Genomic DNA, 26,081 nt, shown 5'->3' with positions numbered 1-26,081 from the left:
TGAATCTATCTGGGAGAATTGAATAAAAGGTGAAAAACAAAGGAATAGTTAAAGTCGTAGTTACCGAGTGGATACTGAGTAATGGTTAATATATTGGCCCACTTTGGTAGACAAAGTACTCTCATACAAATCAATAGCTGAGTTCTCTCTATTTAATATCAATTCCTATGACCTACAGTTGGTTCACAACAGGTAACAACCGCATAATCGTGCTGAGACTATGTGTCAGGGCCTAAGCCCAACCCTGCCTGAAGCACTGAGAAGTTATTCATTGTTGATCCCATAACATAGAGATTTCCCCACATTTCCTGTAGGATAGAATTCTTTCCTCCTTCCTTCCTTCTCTAAGTTTGATGTTTCGTTAGATCGCCACCTTAGATATAGTCTATCCATTTTACCAAGGTGTACAGGATCATCACACCGTGGTGCTCGGTGCTACTGATTCTCTACAGGACCATCTATTAGTGAGCAATAGTTAGTCGGGGCATCTTAGGCAGAGCTGAATCGGTTTAAAAGCTGGTCAAGCCGCGAGGTAAAACAATAAGCCTCATCGTCCGGAAGGATCCTGAAGCGAAGCCTTTGCAAAAGCTCCGGCACTCCACAATCTTGAAACTGCCAGCACTCTTCGTCACTTGCGGCTTCCAACCGCACCAGCATGGCTGTCAACTTCCAGGGATCCGCCTGGAGAGGACGTTCCGCAAAAGGCGCAAGTCGTTGAGAAAACTGCCGGGCTGTGAAAGCCATTAGCACGAGGAATCTTAGATTGCACAAGAAATCGGAGACAACCTTCCGTACTCGCATCGTTGGGCTGTTGGGCTAAGTCCTCATTGTTGTTCAGGGAGCTAACCAACTGCCTACTGTCTTGACCAGACTGCGGAACCAGAGCCGGGCGCGCGGTTCTTCGATAGGGCTGAACAAACTCTAGGAGGGAAAGTGTCAGCCAGACGGAGCCCGCTATCCTGTATGTTGAAAGTGTCGTAATCTAACCCTGAGCTGCCCCTTTTTCGGCCTTCTGACGCAAACCAACCGGGCGTGCTTGTAGTCGCCTGCGTTTCTTCCTTTCCTGATGCGGATCACCACCCCCAGTTTCCAGAAAGCGAACACGCTTCCTCGCTTTTTCATGACTCCCAGGAAGAGGCAGCATAGTATGGTCTTCTTTATAGGGGTCCTCGCCTTGGTACGCTTCAGTGGTCAGACTTTCATTCCCCCTGATCTCTGATGGATCGCCCCGGCACGCGGCCGCAACAGGAGCTGTCTGCAGCTCGTGTGTCTCACCCCTTGCATCCACAAGGAAAAAGGTTAGTTTCCGAAGTTGGTCCATCACTTTCACTGAACACAAGAAGTACTCCTCTATATATCTGTGGCTGGAACCCGTTGGAAACAGAATATCGTGTGGGATATGTGCCTCAACTGTCCCCAGATTTCTCGTAATCACAATCCTATCCAGGGTTAGTGGATGCGTGGTTTTGCAGTTCCAATCAATTCTGCTATTTACTAGCATCTTGTGCCGTTCAAAATATGGGTTGGTTTGATAAACATCCATGTATATGACTCGATTCGGTCGGGCCGCCCCATGGCAGTATACTTGCTTGACGAACAAGACGGACTTCTGCTGCGTAGCGACTTCACCCTAGGATGCATAGGTTCCATTAGGCTATACAATCCGGGAAGAATATCTTTTGTTGTTATTGTATGCTCACCTTTTCAATAACCCGGGCGGTGGCTGGGAGGGTCATCCGCCTCTTCAAAGTTCGGTCCTGGGGCGTCTGGTCTTCGAGGTATAGAAGTCCTAAATTAGTTTCTGCAATTCCGATCGCACTAAGTGAATTTTCTGTATAAGCCAACGCTCCAAGTGGAATAGCACTAGGCCTAAGGCAAAGGTCAGAGAAGGGGATGGTAGGGAATGGAGGAATAGGGCGGACTTGATGTCGGAAAATAATACTAAAAATAGCAATATAAAACGCATTCAGAACCGCACTTACTCCTGGACTATGTGACATGCTGTGGTTGCAAATTGATCCTGAATCCGTGCAAACACTTCTGGCCGAAACCATCGATTCTGGGATGGTCCTCCACACAGCAGAAAGTAATCAGGTAAAAACTCTTCCTCTGTCGCGCTACGACATTGATGTAAGGCCAGGCGGTTCACAGAAGATACCAAAATGTGGTAGAAATATTTCATCCGATCCCTAATATATACTTCATTAGTAGCGGTATATCAGGAAACGGCCTAATCAAACTTACGCGGCCAAATGGATCGTAAGGTCTTGGAGACATAGTTCGAGGTCGTTCCTCCCACTAAATGCCTTCTTACAAACGTCGAAACCCTTTGAGACGCCTTCCCAATCAGGGGAGAGTTCTGAAAGTGTTTTCAGCCAAACCACCCCGCTCTCATTAACTACCTTCCCGCCCTTGCCAATGCCTAGCTTATGTCAGCCGCACCCCTGCTAAGTTAACGGGAGAGGAACAATTAAACTCACCGTTCGTTGGGCAGACTTGAGAAATGCGCTGCTCCCGGTTGACATGGACTGTCACTGGATCCTGCCCTCGCAGTTAGCCGCTGTATCGTATACATATTCTGTGTAGGACGACGGACGCAGCTCCCACCACCACAGTCGACTATCACTATGATTGCCGGACACCCTTTAACTGTCCCATTCAGAATGACAAGATGGGCGGTTGTGAGTGGCTCGGGGAGCCCATCAACAACCGTGAATCTGGCGCTCAGGGATGCCTCGACCTGGGCAAGTTTCAGTCCCTTGTTGTGTCGGGCAGGGTATGTGACCCAGCATTGCTTGATAAGACCCTGAAAGCGTCTTCCGTCTAGCTCGATTTCATGGCCTAAAGAGTTTGAGGCATCCTTCTCCAAAGTCGCCAATATGAATTGGAAGAGACCAGCCAGTAAAGAGGTCAGATTGTCGTTTGCTCCCCAAAGATTCGATGCTCTACTAAAGGCGCCCTGGAGGGGTCTAGCATATTCTGGGCCTCGACCACAGATGCCGAGCATGATGTGGGAGAATATACCGGCCTGGGCGCCGTGGGCAGCATGCGGTCCAAAAATCCACCCATTCCTCAGCCGTGCGCATGTAGCTGAGAGCTCTTCACTCGTCTTTTGGTAGCCGTGGAACTCAGATTTTAGGAGACGTCGCGGACCATGCGGTAGCAGCGGGTAAGCTACTGTACCGAAGTCAATGGCAACGCGAAGAGACAACGAAGCCATTGGTGAGTCACCTGACGCTGCTGAATAACGTATATGTTAATGGCCACCGAAAAAAATTCAGACTGGACCGGGCACTTGGGATTTGGGCTATATGAAGGGACTTGAAAGAATATGCATAGGACCTCGTTGGCAGGGACGCACGGGTTGTTCTGGTTTGTGAAGTTTTTTTTTTAAAAAAAAAAATAAAACGCGCGCAGTCGACCATGATCCGGGCACTCTGTTTTCTAACTGAAATAGGCCACACCTGCACGCATTTGAGTTCTACAGTACGTAAGAACAAATAAGCTAAATAAAGCAATCCAGCCTGGTTAGGTTCTCAGCATTCTACCTGTGTTACGAACATTAATAATGACATAAGTCTTCAAGAAGGCGATAGTTAATTAATTTATGTCGACCAAAATGGGTCTATATTATTGATTATTCAGCATCCTCTTGGTCTGACTTTGTTTCTTTGTTGACCTATTTTTATTCAGTTCTACAGTAGTCAGAGACCATACCTTTCAATATAGATGGATCCTTATCCATAGATCAGTGATACTAGCTCATACGCGTATTCAGCTGGCCGACAATTTATTTAGTTAACTAAATGGCAGTCGAACTTACGTAACCTAATTTAATTTTGTCATCACTAGGCTAGAAGCAGGCATGTCTAATGGGGAATGACTATCCCGACGGACCCGACCGGTTACGTGTTCAAACAATATAGCTGTCAAGGAATAATACTTAAAGTTTCTACGTCACATTCTCGTGCTATTTTGCTAACGATTCGGTCACCGGTCTCCATAGAAGTTCCATGGAGAAATAATAGCCAAGGCTTTCGCTTGGTCCTCGCTGGGTCTTGCTATATCACCATTCCCCGAGTTCCATTTCACTGGTGTATTATTTTCGACGGTTAGCTTAACTGCTATAGTAAATTGCCTGGTTCAAACATTATCTATAACAGCCATTCTATAGAAATCCCAAAATGGCTGTAGTTACACGATCAATGGTACGTACCACAGAGAGTTGATGTTTAGACCCCCGAATACCTAACTTTACCATAGAAGAAATCTCATAGAAAGGTATGGAAGTCTAAAACGCCCTTTGGTAAACGCCATATGTGGAGAAGAGGAAAGGTACTGTAGTAAGTCTGTAATACTTGTTATTCTCCAAATACTGATGGAAAAGGAAGAACCATAGGTTACGCAGCATGAAAGATTCTACGCATTATCAGCCTCGCTCTACAAAAAGTACGGCGGAAAAAGCGACACAATGTGATTGCCATGAGATTGAAACAACCAATCTGAAATATGCGATGAACCTGCTTCAAGAGATGTCCTCATTCGATCTAAACGTATCAAACTTAGAGTTCTGTGCAGATATCATCAGAATCAAATACCAGGCAGGAATTATCCTTGAATGGATACAAGGTCATGTGAAACATGATAAAAATATTGAGAAGCGAACGTTGGAGAAATATGAACCGGACGAAGATTTAGTAATCGAATAAAAACTAGTTATTTTTTTATAGTACTTATAAAATATGTTTATTTATAGTATAAACTTTTACTGTATTTAAGCATAAGGTAAGGCTAAAAATACAAATCTTACATAAAATCACTGTAATCAAATTGATAATGTTCGGATTAATCATTGCCAAGCCTGGTGCATATGATATTTGCATATGTCACTAAGTAGGAATAATGTTAAATATAATGTCTTGGCAAATATTATTTACACCTGTGTAGTATTAGTCATATCCGGATCCCACATAGGAAATAACTAGTTATATTGAAAATGGTTGAATCTAGGGATAAGTTTAATAAAATACAAGCAACAAAATGGACCACCTACCTAGCGAAGACCCCATTGGCTAACACTACTGAGTGTATTCCTCCACCGGAATCTGGTAGGGAATATAATACTGCCGAGGAGGCAGAAATTGCTGCTGAATTACACGCCCAACATGTCACAGGCTGAACCTGTAACATACTATATAGGGCGCTAGATGCGACTGATCGAAGATCAGTCGTCTTGTACCTTTTTATATGGTCAAGTGGTTTTATCTCTACTACCGCAGAGACAACCAAACCATCACACAACAATATGGATTTGCAGTTCAACCAGTTGTTATTCAAAGGAGAAATAAGAATCCAAAAGGAGTTGAATATGCATTATCTTTGCTGTGACCGAGGTGGAAAGCGCCCTTCCCAATCTAATGGTATCCGAGAGGCCAAATCTCGACGAATTGGATGTCCTTTCAGCATTCTAATTGGATATTCAACGCTTACAACCAAATGGACTTTAGTAGTCCAATAAAAACAATAACCATGCATCTTCTTCTTCCAGTACCCATCTAATATACCCGAGGAAGGAGATAACTTGGAAGGAAAATCGAATTAAGCCATTAATAAATCAAGGACTATCAAATACTCCGAATACTCCATGATGAGGGTAAGAGTTCACTTATTCAACGGCAGGACATCTATAACCTTCGGCAAGCAATATTCCGCCAATTTCTCCAGGGAAGAAGCCCAATTTAGGCCCTTATTACACTACTGCCCGATGAAGGGCCCTGGATAATGCAATATTGCACTGAAAATGGGCAGCACTTTTTTTCATCCACAAAGTCTGCCTTTAGTGATTACAGTTAAATCCATATATTCTTTGTATGGATGTACATATAAATCCAATCGTTTCAGGATGTGTAATAAATAGCGTTCCTCGCAGATTATCAGTCATGCAAGTTCCCTTATTTCTAACTTAAATACTTGGTAGGCTGCCGAGAATTTCATTGTAAAATGAATTAGTCAAGCTATGTTCAGCAAGCCAATATCCTTTATCCAAAAGCCATTCTATGGTGACCACCCTCGGGTCAGGCAAATCAGATTAGAGGAACGAGTATTCCGAAAAATTTTCCTCCATCAAAAATACTCCAAAAGTAGGAGAAAATAGCTAGTGGCATGAGCCACAATTGAAAGGTATCATAGAAGGGCAACTCCCCAAATTATATGTATTACAAGGGTAACTAACACTTTGGCAATCTTACAGACGACCCAGAAGTGCATGTCCATGTCTACAATTAGCAAGGGTAACTATAAAATAGAGTCGACAAATGAGGAGAAAAAGAGAGGCATAGTTGACACTCTTATGCGTTTTTAGAATAAAATATGGAGCAGCAGTCGGTGATTTAGGTTGTTTGAGGCCCTACCGCTCTGAGGCACTCGCCAATATCCTTCTAGGACTTATAGGCTACACCTAGAGGCTACCTCCAGATGCCTTAACAGCCAGCTCTGATAGATGTGAGGCCATCAGTGTTAGCTATGTATAGGAGTGAACATGTCTTAGACAAGACGAGGATACTTTCATTCTCTCCATCCAATCTCCTTTTCCAACTCAGACCTAGTTGTCTAAATACTCGGGATATTGTAGACTAGTTTTGGACTTCAGTATCAACGTAGACAGTCGTTCCAGAGACGAATTGCATTCTATTAAGATTGATTTACATACAGTATGCTTTGTCACATATGTATACTGCTGCACATGTGCATATAATAATAGAGTAGTTTGATTTATAAATACTTGTATTTACTAATAGAGCATTGTTGTGAAAAACTCGATACGGTCCACCGTGCACAGGGGAAATGGGGAATAGTGTAGGAGAACGTAGCCTACTAAGGAGCGTATATATTCAACGTCTCATCTATATGCCACACTCCTCTCTTCTCTTCTTAACTGGGATAGAGGAGTTGGGGGTTGACACTGTTGTGCGTAGCCAAGGCGCTAGGAAGGAATCGGTTCCGAATACCACTTCTTCAACAAGCATTAATGTTGAATATGGAACAGATGACTTAGTCCCACTGCCTTGAGCGGCTAGTGTCCCCAGATAGAGCTTCATACGAGGAGCCCAACAAGTCCCCCCACATTAATTTGAGGTTAAAACAAGTTTCCTCTCTTAAGGCTTCATACTTCTCCAGGTTTTTCGTCGACATGGAGGAATTTTGCCAGGATGCCAATTTCTGCAATAATCGCGATTGGCGTTCCAACCGGCTATAGGTGTTAGAGGAATCGTCGTCGTCTTTGTGTGTTCTATCGTCCAGCATTTCTTTTAATGCCATGCTTCGGTTAGTACATTCGAGCACTTCTACGTAGTATGTGAACCATTCTACCTACGTTTTTAAATAAGAATAAGCCTATTTCTGTAAATATTTACTCATATCTATTTCTAGAACAATCTTGATATACAGTATTAGCCAGCCTAACAACCACTCACCTACTGAAATCAAAATGTCTAGAAGGTTAAAAATAGATTCCTCCACTCTTCTATCAATAGAAACGCCCTTGTTTACGAAAATAGCAGCTCAAGCATACCCACGTTGCTGGGAGCGTGGAACATGTGTCTGAGGTCTTATAAACAACATTTCTAAAGAAACTGCGGGAATTTTGAAAGTGTGTAGTATGCTAGAACCTGGCAATGGATCATCCCGCCGAATTTAAAAATCTCGCCATACTCGCGTTGAGCGTGGTGGATAGAGAACTCCAATTTTTCCAAAGCGCAAAGTGGAGGTCCCACCTTGGACAGTGTTCGGATAAAGCCTTCTCAAGTTTATGGGACGGAAACAGGGACTTTCAATCTGTGTTTCTGTCTTTTGTGGGTTTCATTCTTTATACATTGGATGGACTAGGCTCGGTGCCTGACTACCTACCGATTTCAAACACAGCATTAAACGCTGTGCAGGGAGTCTTCCGGAAGGTACAGCCCTATCAATGGCCCGAGATCGCGGATATCTACGACGAGCTGCTGGAATATATGGACTGCATTTCAAGTTGTCTGGGATCTGGCTCTAGTTCCTCGGAAAATTGGCAAACTGTCAGTTACACACGTCGACTCGATACAGTTCCCGAAGAAGATGAATATGACTCCCAGAGACTGGCAGTGAACGCTCACCCATTTTGCAGAGCATAACGTGTTGTGTCAAGATCCGACTGAGCCGTCACTTGGTACGCAAAGCACACAGGCCATGTGTGTGGTATGAGTTTTAGTAAAGAGGGCTTGAATCAAGTCCTATGATATAAGCACCCTTAAATGTGCGTTGCATTCGATGTACGTAACGAGATATGAAAACATGACTTCTATTACCATTAAAAGAGGGACGTGATCTACCGACCCCCCCAATTCTCACCTCGTCCAAGGTGGAAGGTGTTAGAGCATATTGCCAAGCATGGGCGCCTGCCCCCGGTTTCGACCTCGCTTAGTCATCATTTATGTAAGCTAGCTTCTAGTAGTAGCGGCCATCCGGCCACCCTTTCAATAGAACAAGCAATCGCTTCCAACAAAATACAACTGTCACGTGCCACTCCCCCGTGTTCCTCCACTACAATAACCAGATCAATATTTTAAAGTAACTCCTAATTTATCTTTGGCAAAGGGAACATGCCTGCGTGATTGGAGCTGAATGTCCGGTTAGGATGTTGGGTATTAGTCTACGCTAAACATCTCCTGAGGATTCTATACTATTTGATAACGAGCGAATAAGAGTGTTACGGAAACACTATAATCCGCCTGACTTGGCGGTGCGGAAGTATCTGACGATCCATCCAACCCCTCAATCCTTTAGACAGTTGAGCACCCAGATACTCTAGGAATGCAAGAGACTCAGTTGGTTCGGATACTGTGATTCCCGGTGTTTACACTGAATGACATCTACTTCCTAGTTAGGCTAGTTGGCCTGTAAAGTTAGCTGATAGAATAGCTCCCTGCGCATCACTTCCTGTGATGGTTTGGTTGTCTCTGCGCTAGTAGAGATAAAACCACTTGACCATATAAAAAGGTACAAGACGACTGATCGAAGATCAGTCGCATCTAGCGCCCTATATAGTAAGTTACAGATTCAGCCTGTGATACTTCCCCTGAATTCTACAACAAAATACCGATTACCGAACCAGAAGAGTCGTATGACTTTAAGAGTCGTATGACTTTGTTTTGGAAAGTATAAATAAATTAATCGAACAGGTTAATATTGCTTACCCAAGGACTTTTGTTATTGATAAAGATAAGGGACTGTTACAAAGTCTTCAAAAAAATTTCTATTTAGGAATCAAATACTCTGTATTTGGCATATCAAAAAAACATCCTTGAGCATGTACAGCCAATTCTCCAACTAGAAGTTATACAGTATAAATATAAGACACCAGAGTTAGCACTCCAGGACCCTCAATATAAGAAATAAGGTAGAGCTGCATGGAAAATCTTTTTAAGCTACTTTATAAATGTTACCAACCCACAGAGGAGAAGGATGAAGAATGTGCAATATTTAAGGCTAAATACAGCGCAAATACCTGGAGTGAGGTTCTTATTTGCCTTTAAATAGAATGTATGGAGGACGAAACTGCTCAGCACTTTTTAGTTGTTATACAAACCAATATATTTACCTTGGACCGAAAACTACAAGGAATGAAGGAGCTCATTGGATTTCAAAGAAAGGTCTTCAGAACTCCCGGCATGATCCTCTAGGAGCAATACAGGCGTTTGAGAACACGGTTAAGTACCAACATGAGAAAGTACAGCAGGAGATAGAAGATAACAAATTCTACTCAACTAATGCACTTTCTTTTTCCTTTAGTTATTGGCAAGGTACAGTATCAACATACGCACTCACAGAGGTTTGGAAGATGATGGATCTATACCTCCCGGTTAATGGTGAAGGCAAGAAACCATTTAATTCAGAGTGTACTGGGGTGGCCAAGCGTACACTAGGAATGCCATGTATTTATACTATCAAGCAACACTATGAGATGAAATCATCACTACATATTCATGAGTTCCACTATCAGTGGTATCTCTACCCCAGAGAAGATCTTCCTCCATTTAATCCACAAGATCTAGCGTTGAAACCGCAGGTTGTGAAAGCTAAGGGGAGGCCAGCTGGGGCAACCAATCAACCAACACCAGCTCAGATAAGGGCCGCTTCTCAACTACCAGCCTCTCAGCCAGCCTCTCAAGATACAGCAACTACTAGAGATCCATCGGCATTTAAGTATGTGTTAGCTCAGGAAGAACTACCGCATGGGCGAGGCTATAAACCTGGTCAAAAAAGGACAGCGAGGTGGTCGTGGTCGTGGGAGTCAGTTAAATCAATCAAGTCAAAAAGGTGGACATGGAGGAGGACCAGCGGTACAGTAACTAGTAACACTCAAGAAGAAGTCAATATTCAGTTACAGAGCGAGGGAGATGAGGAAGTTACTGGAGATCAGGAAGGTAAAGACCTCCGGCGAAGCCAGACGTACTCGTGGCCGCCCAGCAGCGTGGCTGGGTGACAAATAAATTAGTACATTGATTAGAGTAGTACATGGTTGGTCGTGTTGAATTCTAAATGGCGAGCTCTGATTGGTTCAAAAATAGCCAGAAATACTATGAATTAGCTGGATCCTAGCCGATTTTATATGGGGAGTCGGAATATTCTTTTTTGAAGCAATTGCTTAATATCCGATTGAAGGGGAAGGCGCCTTTGGGGCCTGCGAACAAAACCTTCTTCCTCTTTCGGACTAGGTGGAAATTGAGGGGGAGAACCTGAGGTGAGTTGGTAATTAGATCACGTCCCTTAAAAGACTCCCCCCCCCCCCCCCCCCCCCAAAAAACACATATATGGAAGCCAAATCATCTCCACGTCCAGTTTCTTTACCTCAGCAGAAGCCCATCGAATAAATATAAAACACCTATAACTGTCTCACTTTTACGACCTGCCAACAAACAAGTCCATCTTCCTCAACATTGGCCAAACAACAGATACCATCGTTTTTTCACTAAGAAAGTATTGTCTCACAAAATTCAAGTCACACTGTCACTTTTAGGCTATGCCGCTAAACTCTGGTATGAATCGATCAAATTTCCGGCTACCTGAGGAGGATGTCCTGGATCCAAGGATCCTGATCCAGCATGTAAGCATAAGAATGTTTAATCATACTTCTTTTCTTTTCTTTTCTTTTCTTGTTTGAGAAATAAAGCTTAACACTAATAAACCGCAGGAATTCCAAAATCTGGGTCAGCTGGCCCTTCTTGTCGTCCTTCCTCGAATTGAATTGCTGCATGAACGATGGCCCGATTATGAGCGGTCCATCTTCGAGGAAACCAATCTGCTCTCCCAGATAATACTGATGTCCACACATTCTGCTTTCCAATCTTCGACTGCTCCATCTCTATTGCTCTTTCAAAAATATAGTACAAATGTAGATATAGATTCGTTTGTTACTTGGCCAGAATTCTCTATATCAAATGAGCCTATTATTGCACCTGATATGTTACACAACAAAAAGGTCGAGTAGCAAATTATTATCCAGGCAGAAATTTACGCTAATGGAGGGCAAGTTCAGGCTTAATTTGAATTCGTAACTCTTGGGTCATACTGTACAGGATAGAAGGCTAGCCTGGGAGAAACGTAGTACCATGTTATCTCGTACAGTACAAGATGTAGTTGGAAAGAAAAAGAGGAAAGAAAAAAGGGAAAAAGAATAAGGTACAGTACAGTACAGGATAAAAGGCCATTTCAGTCTATAATGCAGTCTAAGGAGGCAGCTGTCAGTTGAAGGATAGTGTTATGAATTATGATCATTCGCTCAGGGGGAGGAATGGGTGGCAGAAGAACACTATACTCGGCCCATCGCCTCCACGCCGCTTCCGGTTTGGTATACATACTATACATTTTTGGGGATATATGCATAAAGCTAGTTTGCAAATATAGTTAACTTAAGGGTGTGCATTCAACCATGTACAGTACTGTAAGGTGCTGCCATCGAATAAGAGGTTTAGATTGGCACTCATTCTTAGCACCACCAAGTCCCTAAATTTATTAATAGTAGCTGGTATTGCAATATCTATTTTAAGGTGTACCAGAATATAACACTCGACCATGATGTGGTCTATAAAGCTACTACCAATCTCCTTACTACACTGGTTACTGTACCTTTCCAACTCCTCAGGATGCAAAATTCCACGGTCCGTGAAGAATTGTACGAGCTTGACGGAAAGCTGGACCTGCTAGTTGAGCGGTTTTCCTTGCTTGAAGCGATTAAACCTATCTCCGATGTTCAACCTGTCCTGGCTAACTTCGATCTTTACATGAGCGATAATGAAGATAAGCTACTGGCGAGCGTTGGGCATGCCCAATATGCCAGTGATGATGATGCAAAGACCACCGAATATGCTTTGGACAAAAAGCTGAAACTGCTAGCTGAGCGGGTTTCCTTTCTTGAAACAATTAAACCCATCTCCGATCTTCAACCTTTCCTGTTTGACTTTAATCTTTACATGAGCGATAAGGAAGATAAGCTACGGGGGATTGAATGGAATATCCTCGATCCCCCTGATGCAACGACCGTCGGATATGCTCTCAATATTTACGATGAACACAAACAAAGACACGTCAGACTCATCACAGAGATCTTTCATGGCCCCGTAACCGTTATACTTATCAATCGTAAGGGTGAGGATATTGAACCATTACACATATTTTCGAGGACTATTGAAGGTGTCTTAGGCGCCATCCACAAGAGATACAACATCCACAAGAGATACAGCAACCACAAGAGATACAGCAACCACAAGAGATACAACAACGCCCTTCTCTACAAGTTTGATTTGGAATATGGTACTTCTGGTTTTAAAGGACTGAAATTTGTTAGTCCAGGCATATGGCGACTGGAGCTTGGTTCGTATGATTCGTATAATTCGTATGCTATGGTTGATGAAGTTGGTAACGATGATGATGATAAGGATGATGATGATGATGAGTATGATGATGATAAGGATGATGATGATAATGATGATGAGGATGATGATGATGATGAGTATGATGGGGATTCTTCTTATGATGAGGATGATGGGGATTCTTCTTATGATGAGGATGATGGGGATTCTTCTTATGATGAGGATGATGGGGATTCTTCTTATGATGAGTATGATGGGGATTCTTCTTATGATGAGGATGATGGGGATTCTTCTTATGATGAGGATGATGGGGATTCTTCTTATGATGGGCATATCAGGTCTTAGTTATACAAATGAGGTCTTTTCATCTATATCTCTTTTATTTAGGCATACACAATATACACATATACGAACTCGATTCTCTACACAGCTCGAAGACTTTAGTGCCCACCTCTCGCTGCTTTTTGCTCACTGAGTAGACCTACGCATGCCCTGAGCCGCCTTAGCTGATCACTGAGCTGATCACTATCACTGAGCAGGGCCTGAACAGAGGGGTGAGCCTGAGTATGTAGGCTCAATATATCATATCCCGTAAAGTTTTTCACCATTTCCCCCCTTTATGCACTTAATGTAAATAAAACGATAGTGAGGAAGTAATGGTCTGCATCTTAGGTGGTTGCCTAAGCCGAGAAAACCATACCGGCAAGTACTGTATGGTAGTTACAGTATAGTAGTCTAAGATATAAATGATATATCGTTCCCTATATTAGGCAACTGGTTGGGTGCAGCTGTTCGATCACCTTGCTGCTTTCATCCGCCCTGAGGAACATCAGATGGCATAAATTAATGCAACGGGGAATTGCGGCCATCATTCCTTCTGTTCTACCTACGAGGCAAAACTTCAGGAGGAAAGTAGCACATATGTTCATCATGGCAGATTTGTGAGTCAATGAGCATCTCATGAAACGCATCTAAGCCACGACATTGAACGTTCAAATACATAGAGTATGATAACTTGATTTCCACTACTGGCAAGGATAACTTGGCTAATCCGTACGCATTTCCGACGAAATTATTTCGCTTCCCTCTACGATCTGATGTCACCCTAATTGTGATGAACCGGTACACCTTGATAAAATGGATAGATTATATCTAAGGTGGCAATCTAACGAAAAATCAAACGTAAAGAAAGAAGAAAGAATTCTATCGTATGTACAGCAAATGTGGGAAAATCACTATGTTGTGGATCAACAGTGAATAACGTCTTGGTGCTTCACGCAGGGCTAGGCTTAGGCCGCATTTAGTGGATAGTATGCCTGGTATAATGCAAAGGTTGATACTTTATGCAAAACATTGCGGATAGTGGCTGCACGTTTAGAATTGCAATTTGCTTTCTAATTAGGTCATTTTGAAGCTTTTCATTAATTGCACAACTCTGATTTTCAACTGTACGCTCAAATAACTGAATCACGGAGAGAAGGTCTATAGTAGAGGCATCTAAATCACGTTTTAAAAGCCAGTAAGCCAATTCAACACGGGACGTAGCAATATTGCCAAAATTAATGCTCTGTTTGTCCAACATGCAAGAAATCGTGAGACTGTATCTGTATTAAGTCATTCGGACTTAATATACCGAATAAGGGTGGGAAACCGCTCATATTCAGTACGAAATTGATCCCATTGAGAGAGATACTCATCCAAATCCTTTGCAAAAATAACAAGAGACCAAAAGATGATAGATCTTCCCATGCAGCTTCAATTGCCTGCCTAAATTCCTCATCATCGTCAACGTAAGCGATCCCTTTGCGCAAAAGAGGTTTCGCTTTAGCGTAAATGTTTTGATTTATGTATATGCCAAATGCAGATAAGACAGTGTGCAAGTGAAAATATATGAGAAATTGCGTGGATTAGCGCTTGATCCTTGTTAACAAGTAGCGGGCCAGAAATTATATGAATTTGCATATAATGATCGAATACATGAAAGAATGAATTCATATGCTTCCTGCCGCTCATTTGTATACTGTAAGCTAAAACCAACATAAAACGTTAAATTAGTTGCAGTTGAGCCGACAATACCAAGCAGAGGCATGCGGAATCGATTTGTTTTGTGTGTGCAGTTCATAAATAAGTGTTATGATCATTTTCGCTCAGGGGAAGGATGGATGGCAGAAGAACACTATGCCAGCTACACGCCGGTAGCTTACTAGGTAGAATAACAATAATAAATGTATTGTCTGCGCAACCAAAGCGCTCACCAACGTGCTCTCTTGCTCTCTCTCTTTTCTTCGCTACTATCTAAAGGAATGGAAACGATTTAGGGGATGATACTGAGCGCTTGCCAAGGCGCTAGGAGTCTGGAGTCATCAGATCATCCCGAATCCCGATGTTTCTCCATTGATGCGCAGGGAGCTATTCTATCAGCTACAGGCCAACCATTAGCCTAAACAAGAAATAGATGTCACCTGTGGAAACACCAACAAGAATCATAGTATCTCATCCAACTGAGTCTCTTGCATTCCTATCTAGAGGTTTTCAGTGCGCAACCTCAAGGTGTTCAACTAACTAAAGGGTTTAGGGGAAGGATGGATTGTCAGATACTCCGCACCGCCATGTCCGGCGGATTATAGTGTTTCCAGAACCGATCCTGGAGGAGATATATAGGTCGCTGGCACTATGAATAGCTTCACAATCGGCACCTAGCTACAGCGCACCAACACCCCCGAAGAACGGTGCGGGGCACAAAAGCACGCACGATTACCTGTAGTCGATTGCAAGAAACAGGGGTAGAAGGAGTCTGCGTGTACCAACGTCTACTTTAAGCGTACGACACCCAGGGTAAATCCATACGGCAGTTTTGCGCCTAAAATAGGGACGTGGGAATCCCCATTATAAATGAGTGAATGTGCAGCGATCAGGCCAACTTTTAGCGTTCATGGGAAATCGCAAAATATCGGACCTTTTCTTCGTCATACTTCTACTCCTCGTCCTTTGTTCGACTTTGGCATGCCTCGGGTTAGTATGTAAGATATGTGGAGAATATGACAACAAAAAATCTGGGATTGTGACTGTAACGGTACGGTAGTGTCCACTCACAAGATTAATAAAAAGAATTGATGAGAAATCATGGAATAACATTTAGCGTAGCTACATCTGTCGAACCTCTTACATCCCACCAAAAAGAAGGGACTGAGCGTTCCAGTCGCAGATGATGTATCACACACAGGAGGCCAGATTGCAGATAGCGCACAGGAAGCAGCCGGCCACGCAGCGGACCAGGTAGAAACTGTAATCAGCACAGCACAAAATGCTGTCAAGACCATGGAGGCAGCTGCCCAATCTGCACTCAAGAAAGCAAACGCGACAATAGGATTCTCTCTGGGAACACAGCAAGTCTGTTCCGGTAGCGGGGATCAAAATGCCTGGGCTTGTGATCACCAATTGCCATTTGACTCGTCGATCCTCCCACGAGAAGCCCTCGAGGCACTGGGCAGCCAGCTGAGCTTCTTCATAAGCGTTGCGGAATATATCACGCCGGGACTGATCAATGGGCCACTGTGTACAGGTGTTTGCCTTATCTTCCTAGCAGATGGCCTGCTCCTTCTAGCATTGACGGTCAGTCGGCCACGGCGATGGAAGCAGCGCTTAACTGTGGCTTCATCTGTCATTATACTAGTGTTATTTCTTATCCCCTTGATTCCCCTGTTACTGCTATACTATGCCGTACCAAGCCGTTCGCCATTCACGAAAAGACAGGGTAAGGCTATTCCAGAGACGGAGGCAATCCTAATAATTTCTGCAGTGTGGGCGATAGCAATCATCGTGTGTTATAAGGTTAGGCAAATTAATGCTGACGGAGGGACCGGAGATGCGTACCAGGGGCCTGGAAGTAACAAAATAACCAAGCATACAGCATCCTGCTCACAGTAGAACACTATAAATCAGAGTGGATGCCATTTAGAGCGGCTCTTCTACCCTGTCTTGAAAATTGGTGTACTCTGAAGCATTTTTGCAAGCCAACAAAAAGCGGACCAGGTAAAGCCTGATGCATCTCATAGTCGCCTTATGTTTATGGCTTTGTTTTTAATCCGATCGATTTCCTTATTCAATTTGAACATCCCTAAACGTCACTGATTCTATCTTTTAAGGGTAGCGTTCGAATAACTAACCCTGGGCTCTTGTTCTCCAGATTCAGTTCAAAGTTCTATTAACCTGTTGCATCCCAACTTTGAAGCGTTTAGCTATGCAGGTGCTTCACCATTGAAGCAAGAACTTGAAGTCCTTTAACTTTAACGCTATATAAATCCCGCTGTTCCCAAGATAAACAGTGTTATGTTTCTATTGTACGTAGAACGAAACAATGTTCAGCTACACTACGAACGTAATCAGCTGTGTCAATAAATGGGAAGGACTGCTCATTTTTAGTGTACTGCTTCTATGCAAAATTCTCTTCAAGAAGTCTAAAATGTTTGTTCAGCTGGAATCTAATCTAATGGCCAAATAGCTGTGTACATACCATTTCCAACTCTACATTTCTAATGTCGGTCGGCTGAATACGCGTCTGAGCTAGTATCACCGATCATAATAATATGGATCTGTATTGAAAGGGATAAGGTCTCTTGAGGTCTCTAACTATCTGAATCTATCTGGGAGAATTGGATAAAAAGGTGAAAACAAAGGAATAAAGTCGGACCGAGAGAATGCTAAAGGTAAGTAATATTGTAATATTAGCTCACTTTGGTCGACATTAACTATACATAATGATAAGGGCCACAAACAACATTCGCTGAGATAGGCTATTCCAATCTGGAAAATTCCTTATATTTTAACAGAAATATCCATTATTTACAGGCACGTAGGCTACGTTAAACGCTATGAAATTTCGTCACAGAATATAGCGCCATAGATAACCTGCAGAAGTACTATTTTTTGCTCTCTAAGCATATCTATAGAATATGGGCCGTAGTGAGCTTTGACTGCTTATCTTGTCCCTAAAAGACTATTGAAATTACATAATATCGGCTACTATCGTCGAGTTATTTTGGAAGGCTCAGTTGTAGCGCTGCATTTTGAGGGATGGTTACAATTTTCGTGCCAATAGGGCCGAATGGTCCCTGCCTATCTCCTCGGCTAATTTTACTACTGCATAATCTGTGATAAACGCTCGTCTGTAGAGTCAAACCCTTTCCGTAGCCTGGTTGCGCACGAAGAGGAAATTTGTCTTGACCACAATGGACCCCAGTTCATATGCCTTCTTCGTCAATCCGTGATATCGCTTTCTGAAGGTACTGTCCTGATCTCACTTGGATAGGATTCGCTTGATTAGTATTTCTTACGGCTCATTCTGCAAGACCTGTAGATGTAATATACGTCTGGGACGGCCATTTATAGGGTTTATTCAACTAGACATAATAGTCATACATACGTTGCTAGTCGGCAAGCCTAAATCTGTTACAACTTGCATGTCAAGAGGTAGTCCGCATGATTTTTTGAGCAAGCCCCGGTAGTTCTGGCTACAATGTGGGGACTTGATGGCTCTCTTAATATTCCTATCCCGCAAATTTACTGAGCGATATTATATCCGCCCATCGTTGTTGTTCGTCCCAGGGAACGGTCAATACGAACTATATGCCCTTGTGCCAATGACACTTTCGCCGTAGGCACGGGACTAAACATCTCCACCTTAGCCGGTCGTATCCTTAATATATACCATGCATCATTGGACTATTCCAGCGTATCCAGTTTACCGGTTAACCCAAGCTATCTAGACTTTAGTCAGTTCTATGTGTAGCTGGCTCCAGTTTTTAGACGTATTTAAGAAAAGTCTTCATCTTAGCACCTTGGAACATCGTCGCAAGGCATTACTAAATATATTCATGCAGTAGTCGACACGGAACCCCTGCCTATAGTGGGGTTTTTGAACAAGAACCCGCTGAGGGGATGAGGGGTAAAGGCATATATAGCCCATAGAGCCCATAGCAAATGCTATACCGGTTATGATTGTGCTTACCGTAGGACATATCTAAATACCATTATGTCAGACCTATTTGGTGGGGCTGAATACGCAAAGTGGTACAGTAGAACAAGTATGTATTATTGGTCGAAACAATATCAGACGTCTGTTCTGATCAGTACGCCATGATTTTTCCTGTTATTTCCACCATATACATACGTTCCTTTCAAGAAGATACGGTGCATGGAACTCGAGTCTAGCTATACTGGTGGGATTCTACTATGCAGATGGTGGCGGCCAATAAACTCTGACGCAGCTGCTTTTAGAGGGAATATGCCTTTTTACTGCTAAATAATGCACAGGCATGGTATCGATTTGATCGTTCAATCCAGGCATCTTTGGCCCATCTGGCGTTACATCTCTAGTATTCAATGTAAGGGTTCTTGATCTTAAGCTAATATTGCAACAACGCAGTCGGCATCTGTTTTTAGCCGCAGAGGAAGCGATCAGGATACTATTTAGCCGTAATCTCCAGCCCGCACTATACTCGAGGCTTCCTCTACTTTCAGCCTACATGATGAAATCGGTTTCCTTTTCTATTCTCCTTGCCGGTATTATTGGCCTTGCCGGAGCTAACTATACGAATTGTGCCACTGCGGGCCTTGAGCTGGTCCTCACTCCTGGCCAAATGACTCAGATAGGGCGGGCCCCACTGGACACGGAATTGGCATATGCCACGCTTACCTTCGATGACCTGCCCCGAATGATCAACTTCCCGCCCTTCTATACGGGTAACTGCTTGGCGGGTGAGGACTTAATCCAGCAGGTCTCTCTCAGCCCCGATGTTCCCACCGGTTCGGGTAAACTCACCTTTACCAGCAGCAATGTGACGTGTTATAGCGTCCTTGTCGTCCCGCCTGCGCTGTCCGAACGGGGGGTTATATCGCGTGTGACTGAGAACCGGATCGTTTCGGTCTGTAGCAAGAATCACTACAGGAATCGGTTAGGTGCTTCCAGGTTTTCGACTGCTATAATAACTGCCTCAACAGGGACGCCGGCCCATATTACCAGTCCCAGGCAGAGCAACATGGCAGGCCGTAGTACATCCACCGCGATGATAGGTACGACTTCAGCTTCTGGGCCGATCGATAATGGATCGTGGTCGTTGCCGGCTGGCGGCGGTCCCTACATGGATCCGAGTATGCCACCAGCATCTCCAGCCGCGTCAGTTGCATCAGGAACGGGCGGAAGCCGTGGCAAAACCGAAGATGCTTCTCCTACAAACCTAAATATAGCCAACTCGGCATCTAGCGATAGTAGCCCTGCACCTATGACATGCCACTGCCCTGAATCGTGACAATGTGATGTAGATCCATCTTGGACATGATCATGCCAACGAGTGGAGGCAGTGTTGTAAGATACACAACACTTGTTTGGTCCTGTCTTTGATTGACGCTAATAAAAACGTCGGTTTTCTTCTGTAATATTCAATATTGGATTAGGAATGTGTCTTTGAAATGTTGTATATATATTGGATAAACGTCGCTAGACTAAATACAATGATTCAAGCTTCCATGAAGATGTCCGCTTGGAAGCTTGGTAAGCTTGCCTCTGTACACATTTGTCAGATATACCACTATACCAGAAAAAGTAGCGCTGTTTCAATTTTGCACATAATAATGGTATATCTGCTTTATCTGACACACCCCCTCAGCAGGTACATATTTTGTACATGCTGAACATATTTTTATGCCATTTCTAGTCTAGGCATCTGGATGCCTCGGGTTACCAGGGAGGTGGTCAAATAGTATATAAAGCATCAAACAAGACATTGCTTCAGACATCGAACAGGCATGAATCAGACATCTGACGAGGCATTAAATAAGACACCGAACGAGGCATCGAATAAAACATCAAACAAGGCCTCAAGGCAAGAAATACCCCCCAACGATGCCATGTTCATGCCTCAAGCGATGCCCCAAGCGATGCCTCAAGACGGGGTAAGGAAGAGAGAGACCAGGGAGCTAACATGGGTGTCAGTGGAATTTTAATCTCTGAATTTCAATTGGCTAGTCAAACCTGGTTTAAAGGTGTTGCATTTAATGTCTAATTGTCACGGGCTAAACCAGTCCAGATTGGGGCATCATGGGAAATATATACCCAATATCTCTCATAGAGGGGTTGGGCAGGCAATCCTTCTGAATACAATTACTTCAGACCCCCCAGAAAATCGAACAGAAATCTCTCGGCCAGCTGAATAACTTAAACGTACGGCGTGAGGTACATGTCATCACGCGGATCCCCCACCCTTCGTGCATAACCCTCTGTATTTCCGTATGGTCAAGTACGGGTCTCATGACGTATACATACATATAACATATTTTCCACCAAATACTTACGTATTTCTAGGCCAGGAGCAATTTGAGTGTTGTGATTCAGAGGAAGATTGAGTTGTCGTATTCACATTTGAAAATTTTGAGGATTTATATGCACAATAAACACCTGGATCTAGAATCTATTGTGAAACTCTTCTACATTATCGAGCCTTGATTCACAATATTGAGGAGTAATTCTATGTGGAAACTGCATTTTGGCAAACTCTCCACGGACCCCCCGGCGTAGCTTTATTATAAAAAAAAATAGAACTGGAGATATATATAGAACAGCGAGAATCAAAAAATAAAAGAAGGAAAAAAGAAAGAAAAGAAAAGGAAAAAAACAGAGGGCGAGAGATTAATGCGTGCCACATCATTTTATTTATACAGTATAAGATTATTTCTCCCCGAGCTTCATGTTTAGGGAGATTAGCATCCTAATGACATATAGCTACGAGCTCATGAGATATATTACACACCTCTGATACACGTAGACATCCAAGCAAGGTCCCCCCGACATCCCACCAGCCTGTTCGACTCGAGAATAGAGCCCGCCAGAGACTGGCTGACGCGCTTGCTGACATGAGTAGCGCAACTGGAAAGCTCAACGGCATCCAACGAACAACCAAGGCCTCCCTGAAAACAATTAAAGGACTTACCAATGAAAACAATCAGCTCAAGCAAGAGGTTACGTAAGGGGCTATATTGATCATTGTAAGTCTAGCAGGCTATCAGCATTGGAAGGATGGCTGATGATAAGAATGCAAGAAATCCGGAAGCTACATTCTATTGCGGACACCAACAATAAAGCCGACTATCTCGGGACGACCGATCCAGTTCCCCTCTGCGCGGGAGAGAACGAGCCATAAGCAGGAAGCTCCGCCAGGGTGTCTACCTTCCACCATACGTACAAGGAGGAGCATCTTCAGTACAATACCTTAACGTTCTTATGCGTACCATAGTTATACTACTGCTGTACTCCACCATCTTAAAATGTATGTAAACGTTAGGGAACGGAGGATGTCCTTAGTTCTTCAATGCACAATCCATCTTTATCTTCCTCATGTAGATCACTCTATACTTAGGGCCAGGAGTATCAAATCGTAGGTACATAAATATGACCTCTGTTTGCTCTGTAGTTATATAATGGAAACTAACACTGTATTATGTGAGCGATACAGTATGCCAACACCTAGAAGAGACTCTTCACGAACGACTTCTTTGGCGCCAGCGGTCGCCTAGGCTTCCAAGTAGATGCACCAGCTTTACCAGTATGTGGCCCAAAATACGCTGGCAGTAGTTCAAGGAGGTCTCTTTTCGCAGGTGATTTAACTCCAAAATTTCCGGTACGCTCACACCTAAAGGGTCGCCACGATCGCGAGCGGCGGCTGCCCAGCAGTGGACCTCTGGTATGTCCGGCAAGGAGGTTGCACTAGCTTCAATGAGTGGCAACAGGAAGGTGGAATCGGCTGGGTGGTGCAGGATGGCGCTGCGATAGAGGCTCTCCGGAAGTACAGGGCGGTAGGTTTGGCCGGCCTGGTCATGGGTGGATCCCAAAAGTTCGAAAAACCGAAGGAGGTGAAGAAGCGCGGTTTCCTGCTGCTCAATGATGGCGTCTTCCATGCCTTGGAAGCATTCATCTTTGTCCAAAGTTGGCCGGGGCAACTGCGGCTGCTCGGCAACACTCCTCGTGCAACGCCACCAAAGCAGCCTGAGCAGCTCCAAATGGAGAGTTCTCAGCAGGTCGATCCGGTCTTTATCCCAAGGGCCGCGAAGGATCTTGGTAGGGATATTGAAGAGACGGATTAGCGGTATTCGAAGGAGTTTTTCATGGCCTAGCATTGTATGGGGCTCGCCCTGCCCTGGGAGAGGGCGCACGTGCCAAATTGACTCCCGCCAAAATTGAACAACAGTTGCCGGAGTTGATAGGGGTCTGGCATCCAGGTTAATTGAATGGCAGGTGACAGATCGGTATGTCCACTGAAACAAGCTCTGAATGGCTTCCTGGAATCGACTCGGAGTGAACCAGCGGCAGTTGGTCACCTGGGCTTGCAGTCGACGTTGTTCATCGAAGGAGAGTTGTTGGTACCAATCTGGCAAAGCACCAGGATCGGATCGTGCATTTACAGCCATCTGTTCCCCCTGCGTGGAGGACGACTGAGATCCAGTAGTAATAATACCGTGAGGATCATACCAGAATGCATGCATCAAGAAGATATCATAGAACATCTTCTCGGATACCGCTTTGGCAATAAGAGGGGATGCCCGAGCAAGGTTGGGCTCCAACGCACATACATATATCATCTGGATGATCTCCACGGGCAGCGACTCTATCGTTGCTGGTGGACTCGGGTTGAATTTTGGTGGCATATTGGCTGTCGTTCCTACCGGGTGCAAATGCTGGTGGTGGACAACTGGGGCAATGGATGATGCTTTTCTACTTAGGCCCTATCTCAACATTCCTAGATAGTGGAAAAAGCAACCTAGGTTCCTGATGGAAAGTATTGGCCGGATTGTGTGAGGCCCTTTTTAAGCAGCATATTGTTTCCCGGGGTTAAACCCATCGATATAAATTACGAAAAGAATAACTCAAGGATGATGATAAGGAGGATTTAGCATAGAATCCCACTGTCACATGCGACAACTCTATAAAGATATAGACATAACTTTGACGTTCTCGCACATGTCAGCATGTATATATTAGAAACATCATTCTAAAAAATATTAATATATCCTATCACGGTAAAACTTGAGGGGCTTTACTATAAAATGGAGTTTGTACCTTCGCTAGTGGGTCACGGGACGGCACAGATATAGCACTTGATATAGTTACTCATCTCGTAGGGCATATCCGCTGAGAAATATCTGTCCTGCGTCTGATCCAGAAAAAGGCTAATGATCAGATCGATTTCTGGCTCCGTTCCTAGAATTTTGTCACAAAAGGTCGAACGGATTTGTCAGATATCCGGCTTGTCCCGAATAGAATACAAATTCATTGCTATAATCATTCGCTCAGGGGAAGGAATGGGTGGCAGAAGAACACTACGTCACGCCGGTAGCCTACTAGGGAGAATAACAATAACAACTGTATTGACTGCACAATCAACGCGCTCGCCAACGTGCTCTATCTTTCACTCCTTAGTCACTCTGTACTATCTTAAGGAATGGAAGCGATTCAGGGGGATAACGATGAGCGCTCGCCACGGCGAGGAGTCATCAGATCCCGATCTATCATAATCAAATTCTGCACTTTGCGTAACTTCTTTGTCCCGTCCAGTATAAGCAATCGGTATACACCCTTAACCGATGCTTTAGTATGCTGATTAAACATCTCTTTAAGCCAAAGAAAACCGAGAATATTGTTGGTCCAGCCATTATCACTAATTGCAATCATACAATCGGGTGGTAGCTTATATTAGTGGCGGACCATCTGACCACCCACCGCCTTTCCGCCGGCCACTAATAGCTGTTGAAGAAGTGGTATTCCGACCGATTCCTCCCTAGCGCCTTGGCTACACACAACGGTGTCAACCCCCGAATCCTCTATCCCAGAGAAGAGAATAGATAGTGTGGCATCTAGATGAGACGTTGGATATATATCTAGTTGAATATATACGCTCCTTAGTAGGCTACGTGCGTGCAGCTGGTATAGCTTCTCCTGCCCTATTCTCCATTTCCCCTGTGCACCGTGAACCCTGTCAAGGTTTTCACAACAATAGCTAACTACGTAATAGACTACTGTCAAATAATATGGGCGTTGGTGGACCAGAATCATGTGACTGGATCGGGGTAAACCCCCCGGTGGAGCACACAACAAAATAATCAATCAAGAATAACCAAGAAGAATAATCAAGAAGAGCCCAACCAGCTCAATTCATTCAAATAAGACCTTTTCACTAATCGTACTCTATTTCCTCTTCGGGACTAGTCATATATCTAACAACTACGTTGTTAGTTAGAGTTGGTGGCGCTGTTACGTCATCAACTGTAAATCGTCTACTGTGCTCACCTATAGCGATGCTGGTAAGCCAGGAGAACCGATGAAGTCGAACTTTGGTAGCTCCTTGAGGACCCAGTATGTCCTCACTTATCAACCGTCCTACGTCAATAATACTATCAATTGGCCTCTTTATGACTAAACGGGGATCCTAACCTAACCGTAGCCTTTTTAACATGGCGCCAACTATTCCGTCACGAATGGTATTATTTCCAAGTCTGAGCGACCATCTGTTTTTCCATCTCAACAAAGTCAACTATCCAATGGTGGTGCCTTCTGTGGGTTCCCATCAACAGCGCTCATGTTGGCGACAGTCTCTATTTGAGCGTAGTGCAACTCGAAACGGAAAAGGGGTGGGGGGTGGGTTTGACCTGCCTAGAAAATCAAGTGCATACGTATGGCATGGCTGACATACAAATTTATGAATTGTTTGGTACTATATTAAGTTCTTCACACAAATGCCGAGTACGCATCAATCTAAGGACACCAAGCGATCTAAAATGTTGGATTAGAATCCTAACGACTTGTGGATACGGCAAACACTTAACCGTGAAATTTCGCCTCCGAATCAGAGCTGTAATTATTCCAATGTTGATATTGACTTTATAATAAATAATAAAAAAATACCCAGTCATTTGAGAGCTAGGTGTAGATTTAACAAGAAGTTGTAGGGCAAAAAAGGAACAACTGTCAATATCGAAATTGGTCCTATTCTATTCAACCAATTATATTCATAATATGACTATCTGAAATCGATATAATAAAGGGCTGATCTCCTAAACTATGCAAGTCTTGCCTACTTACATGTGTGTAGGAGCTCGCTTGACAGCAGGATAATCGCCACACCAATTGTTACG

At 43.8% G+C, this 26,081-nt stretch overlaps 5 protein-coding genes across 5 annotated transcripts; 3 read left to right on the top strand and 2 right to left on the bottom strand.

Annotated features, from left to right (window-relative positions):
* Window positions 1–489: 489 nt before the first annotated feature.
* ATNIH1004_011748 (uncharacterized protein) lies at window positions 490–3,220 on the bottom strand (the record flags this gene model as incomplete). The annotated part of the gene is made up of 9 exons (XM_033576310.1): window positions 490–731; window positions 796–921; window positions 988–1,277; window positions 1,599–1,630; window positions 1,701–1,869; window positions 1,983–2,189; window positions 2,245–2,422; window positions 2,481–2,541; window positions 2,597–3,220. 9 exons carry the CDS (start codon window positions 3,218–3,220, stop codon window positions 490–492), a joined length of 1,929 nt encoding a protein of 642 aa, XP_033420974.1.
* Window positions 3,221–7,673: 4,453 nt separating this feature from the next.
* ATNIH1004_011747 (uncharacterized protein) lies at window positions 7,674–8,165 on the top strand (the record flags this gene model as incomplete). Its single annotated transcript, XM_033576309.1, has 1 exon — window positions 7,674–8,165. The coding sequence occupies one exon, from the start codon at window positions 7,674–7,676 to the stop codon at window positions 8,163–8,165; it is 492 nt and encodes a 163-aa protein (XP_033420973.1).
* A 4,011-nt stretch (window positions 8,166–12,176) lies between these two features.
* ATNIH1004_011746 (uncharacterized protein) lies at window positions 12,177–13,247 on the top strand (the record flags this gene model as incomplete). The annotated part of the gene is made up of 1 exon (XM_033576308.1): window positions 12,177–13,247. One exon carries the CDS (start codon window positions 12,177–12,179, stop codon window positions 13,245–13,247), a length of 1,071 nt encoding a protein of 356 aa, XP_033420972.1.
* Window positions 13,248–19,426: 6,179 nt separating this feature from the next.
* On the top strand, window positions 19,427–20,209 carry ATNIH1004_011745 (uncharacterized protein; the record flags this gene model as incomplete). The annotated part of the gene is made up of 1 exon (XM_033576307.1): window positions 19,427–20,209. The coding sequence occupies one exon, from the start codon at window positions 19,427–19,429 to the stop codon at window positions 20,207–20,209; it is 783 nt and encodes a 260-aa protein (XP_033420971.1).
* Window positions 20,210–22,433: 2,224 nt separating this feature from the next.
* On the bottom strand, window positions 22,434–23,597 carry ATNIH1004_011744 (uncharacterized protein; the record flags this gene model as incomplete). The annotated part of the gene is made up of 1 exon (XM_033576306.1): window positions 22,434–23,597. One exon carries the CDS (start codon window positions 23,595–23,597, stop codon window positions 22,434–22,436), a length of 1,164 nt encoding a protein of 387 aa, XP_033420970.1.
* Between the last annotated feature and the right edge of the window lie 2,484 nt (window positions 23,598–26,081).

The sequence above is a fragment of the Aspergillus tanneri genome (assembly GCF_003426965.1).
Source record: "Aspergillus tanneri strain NIH1004 chromosome Unknown AapTan_9_pilon_pilon_pilon, whole genome shotgun sequence".
Taxonomy (NCBI): domain Eukaryota; kingdom Fungi; phylum Ascomycota; class Eurotiomycetes; order Eurotiales; family Aspergillaceae; genus Aspergillus; species Aspergillus tanneri.
This window is presented reverse-complemented; position numbering and strand designations above follow the sequence as displayed.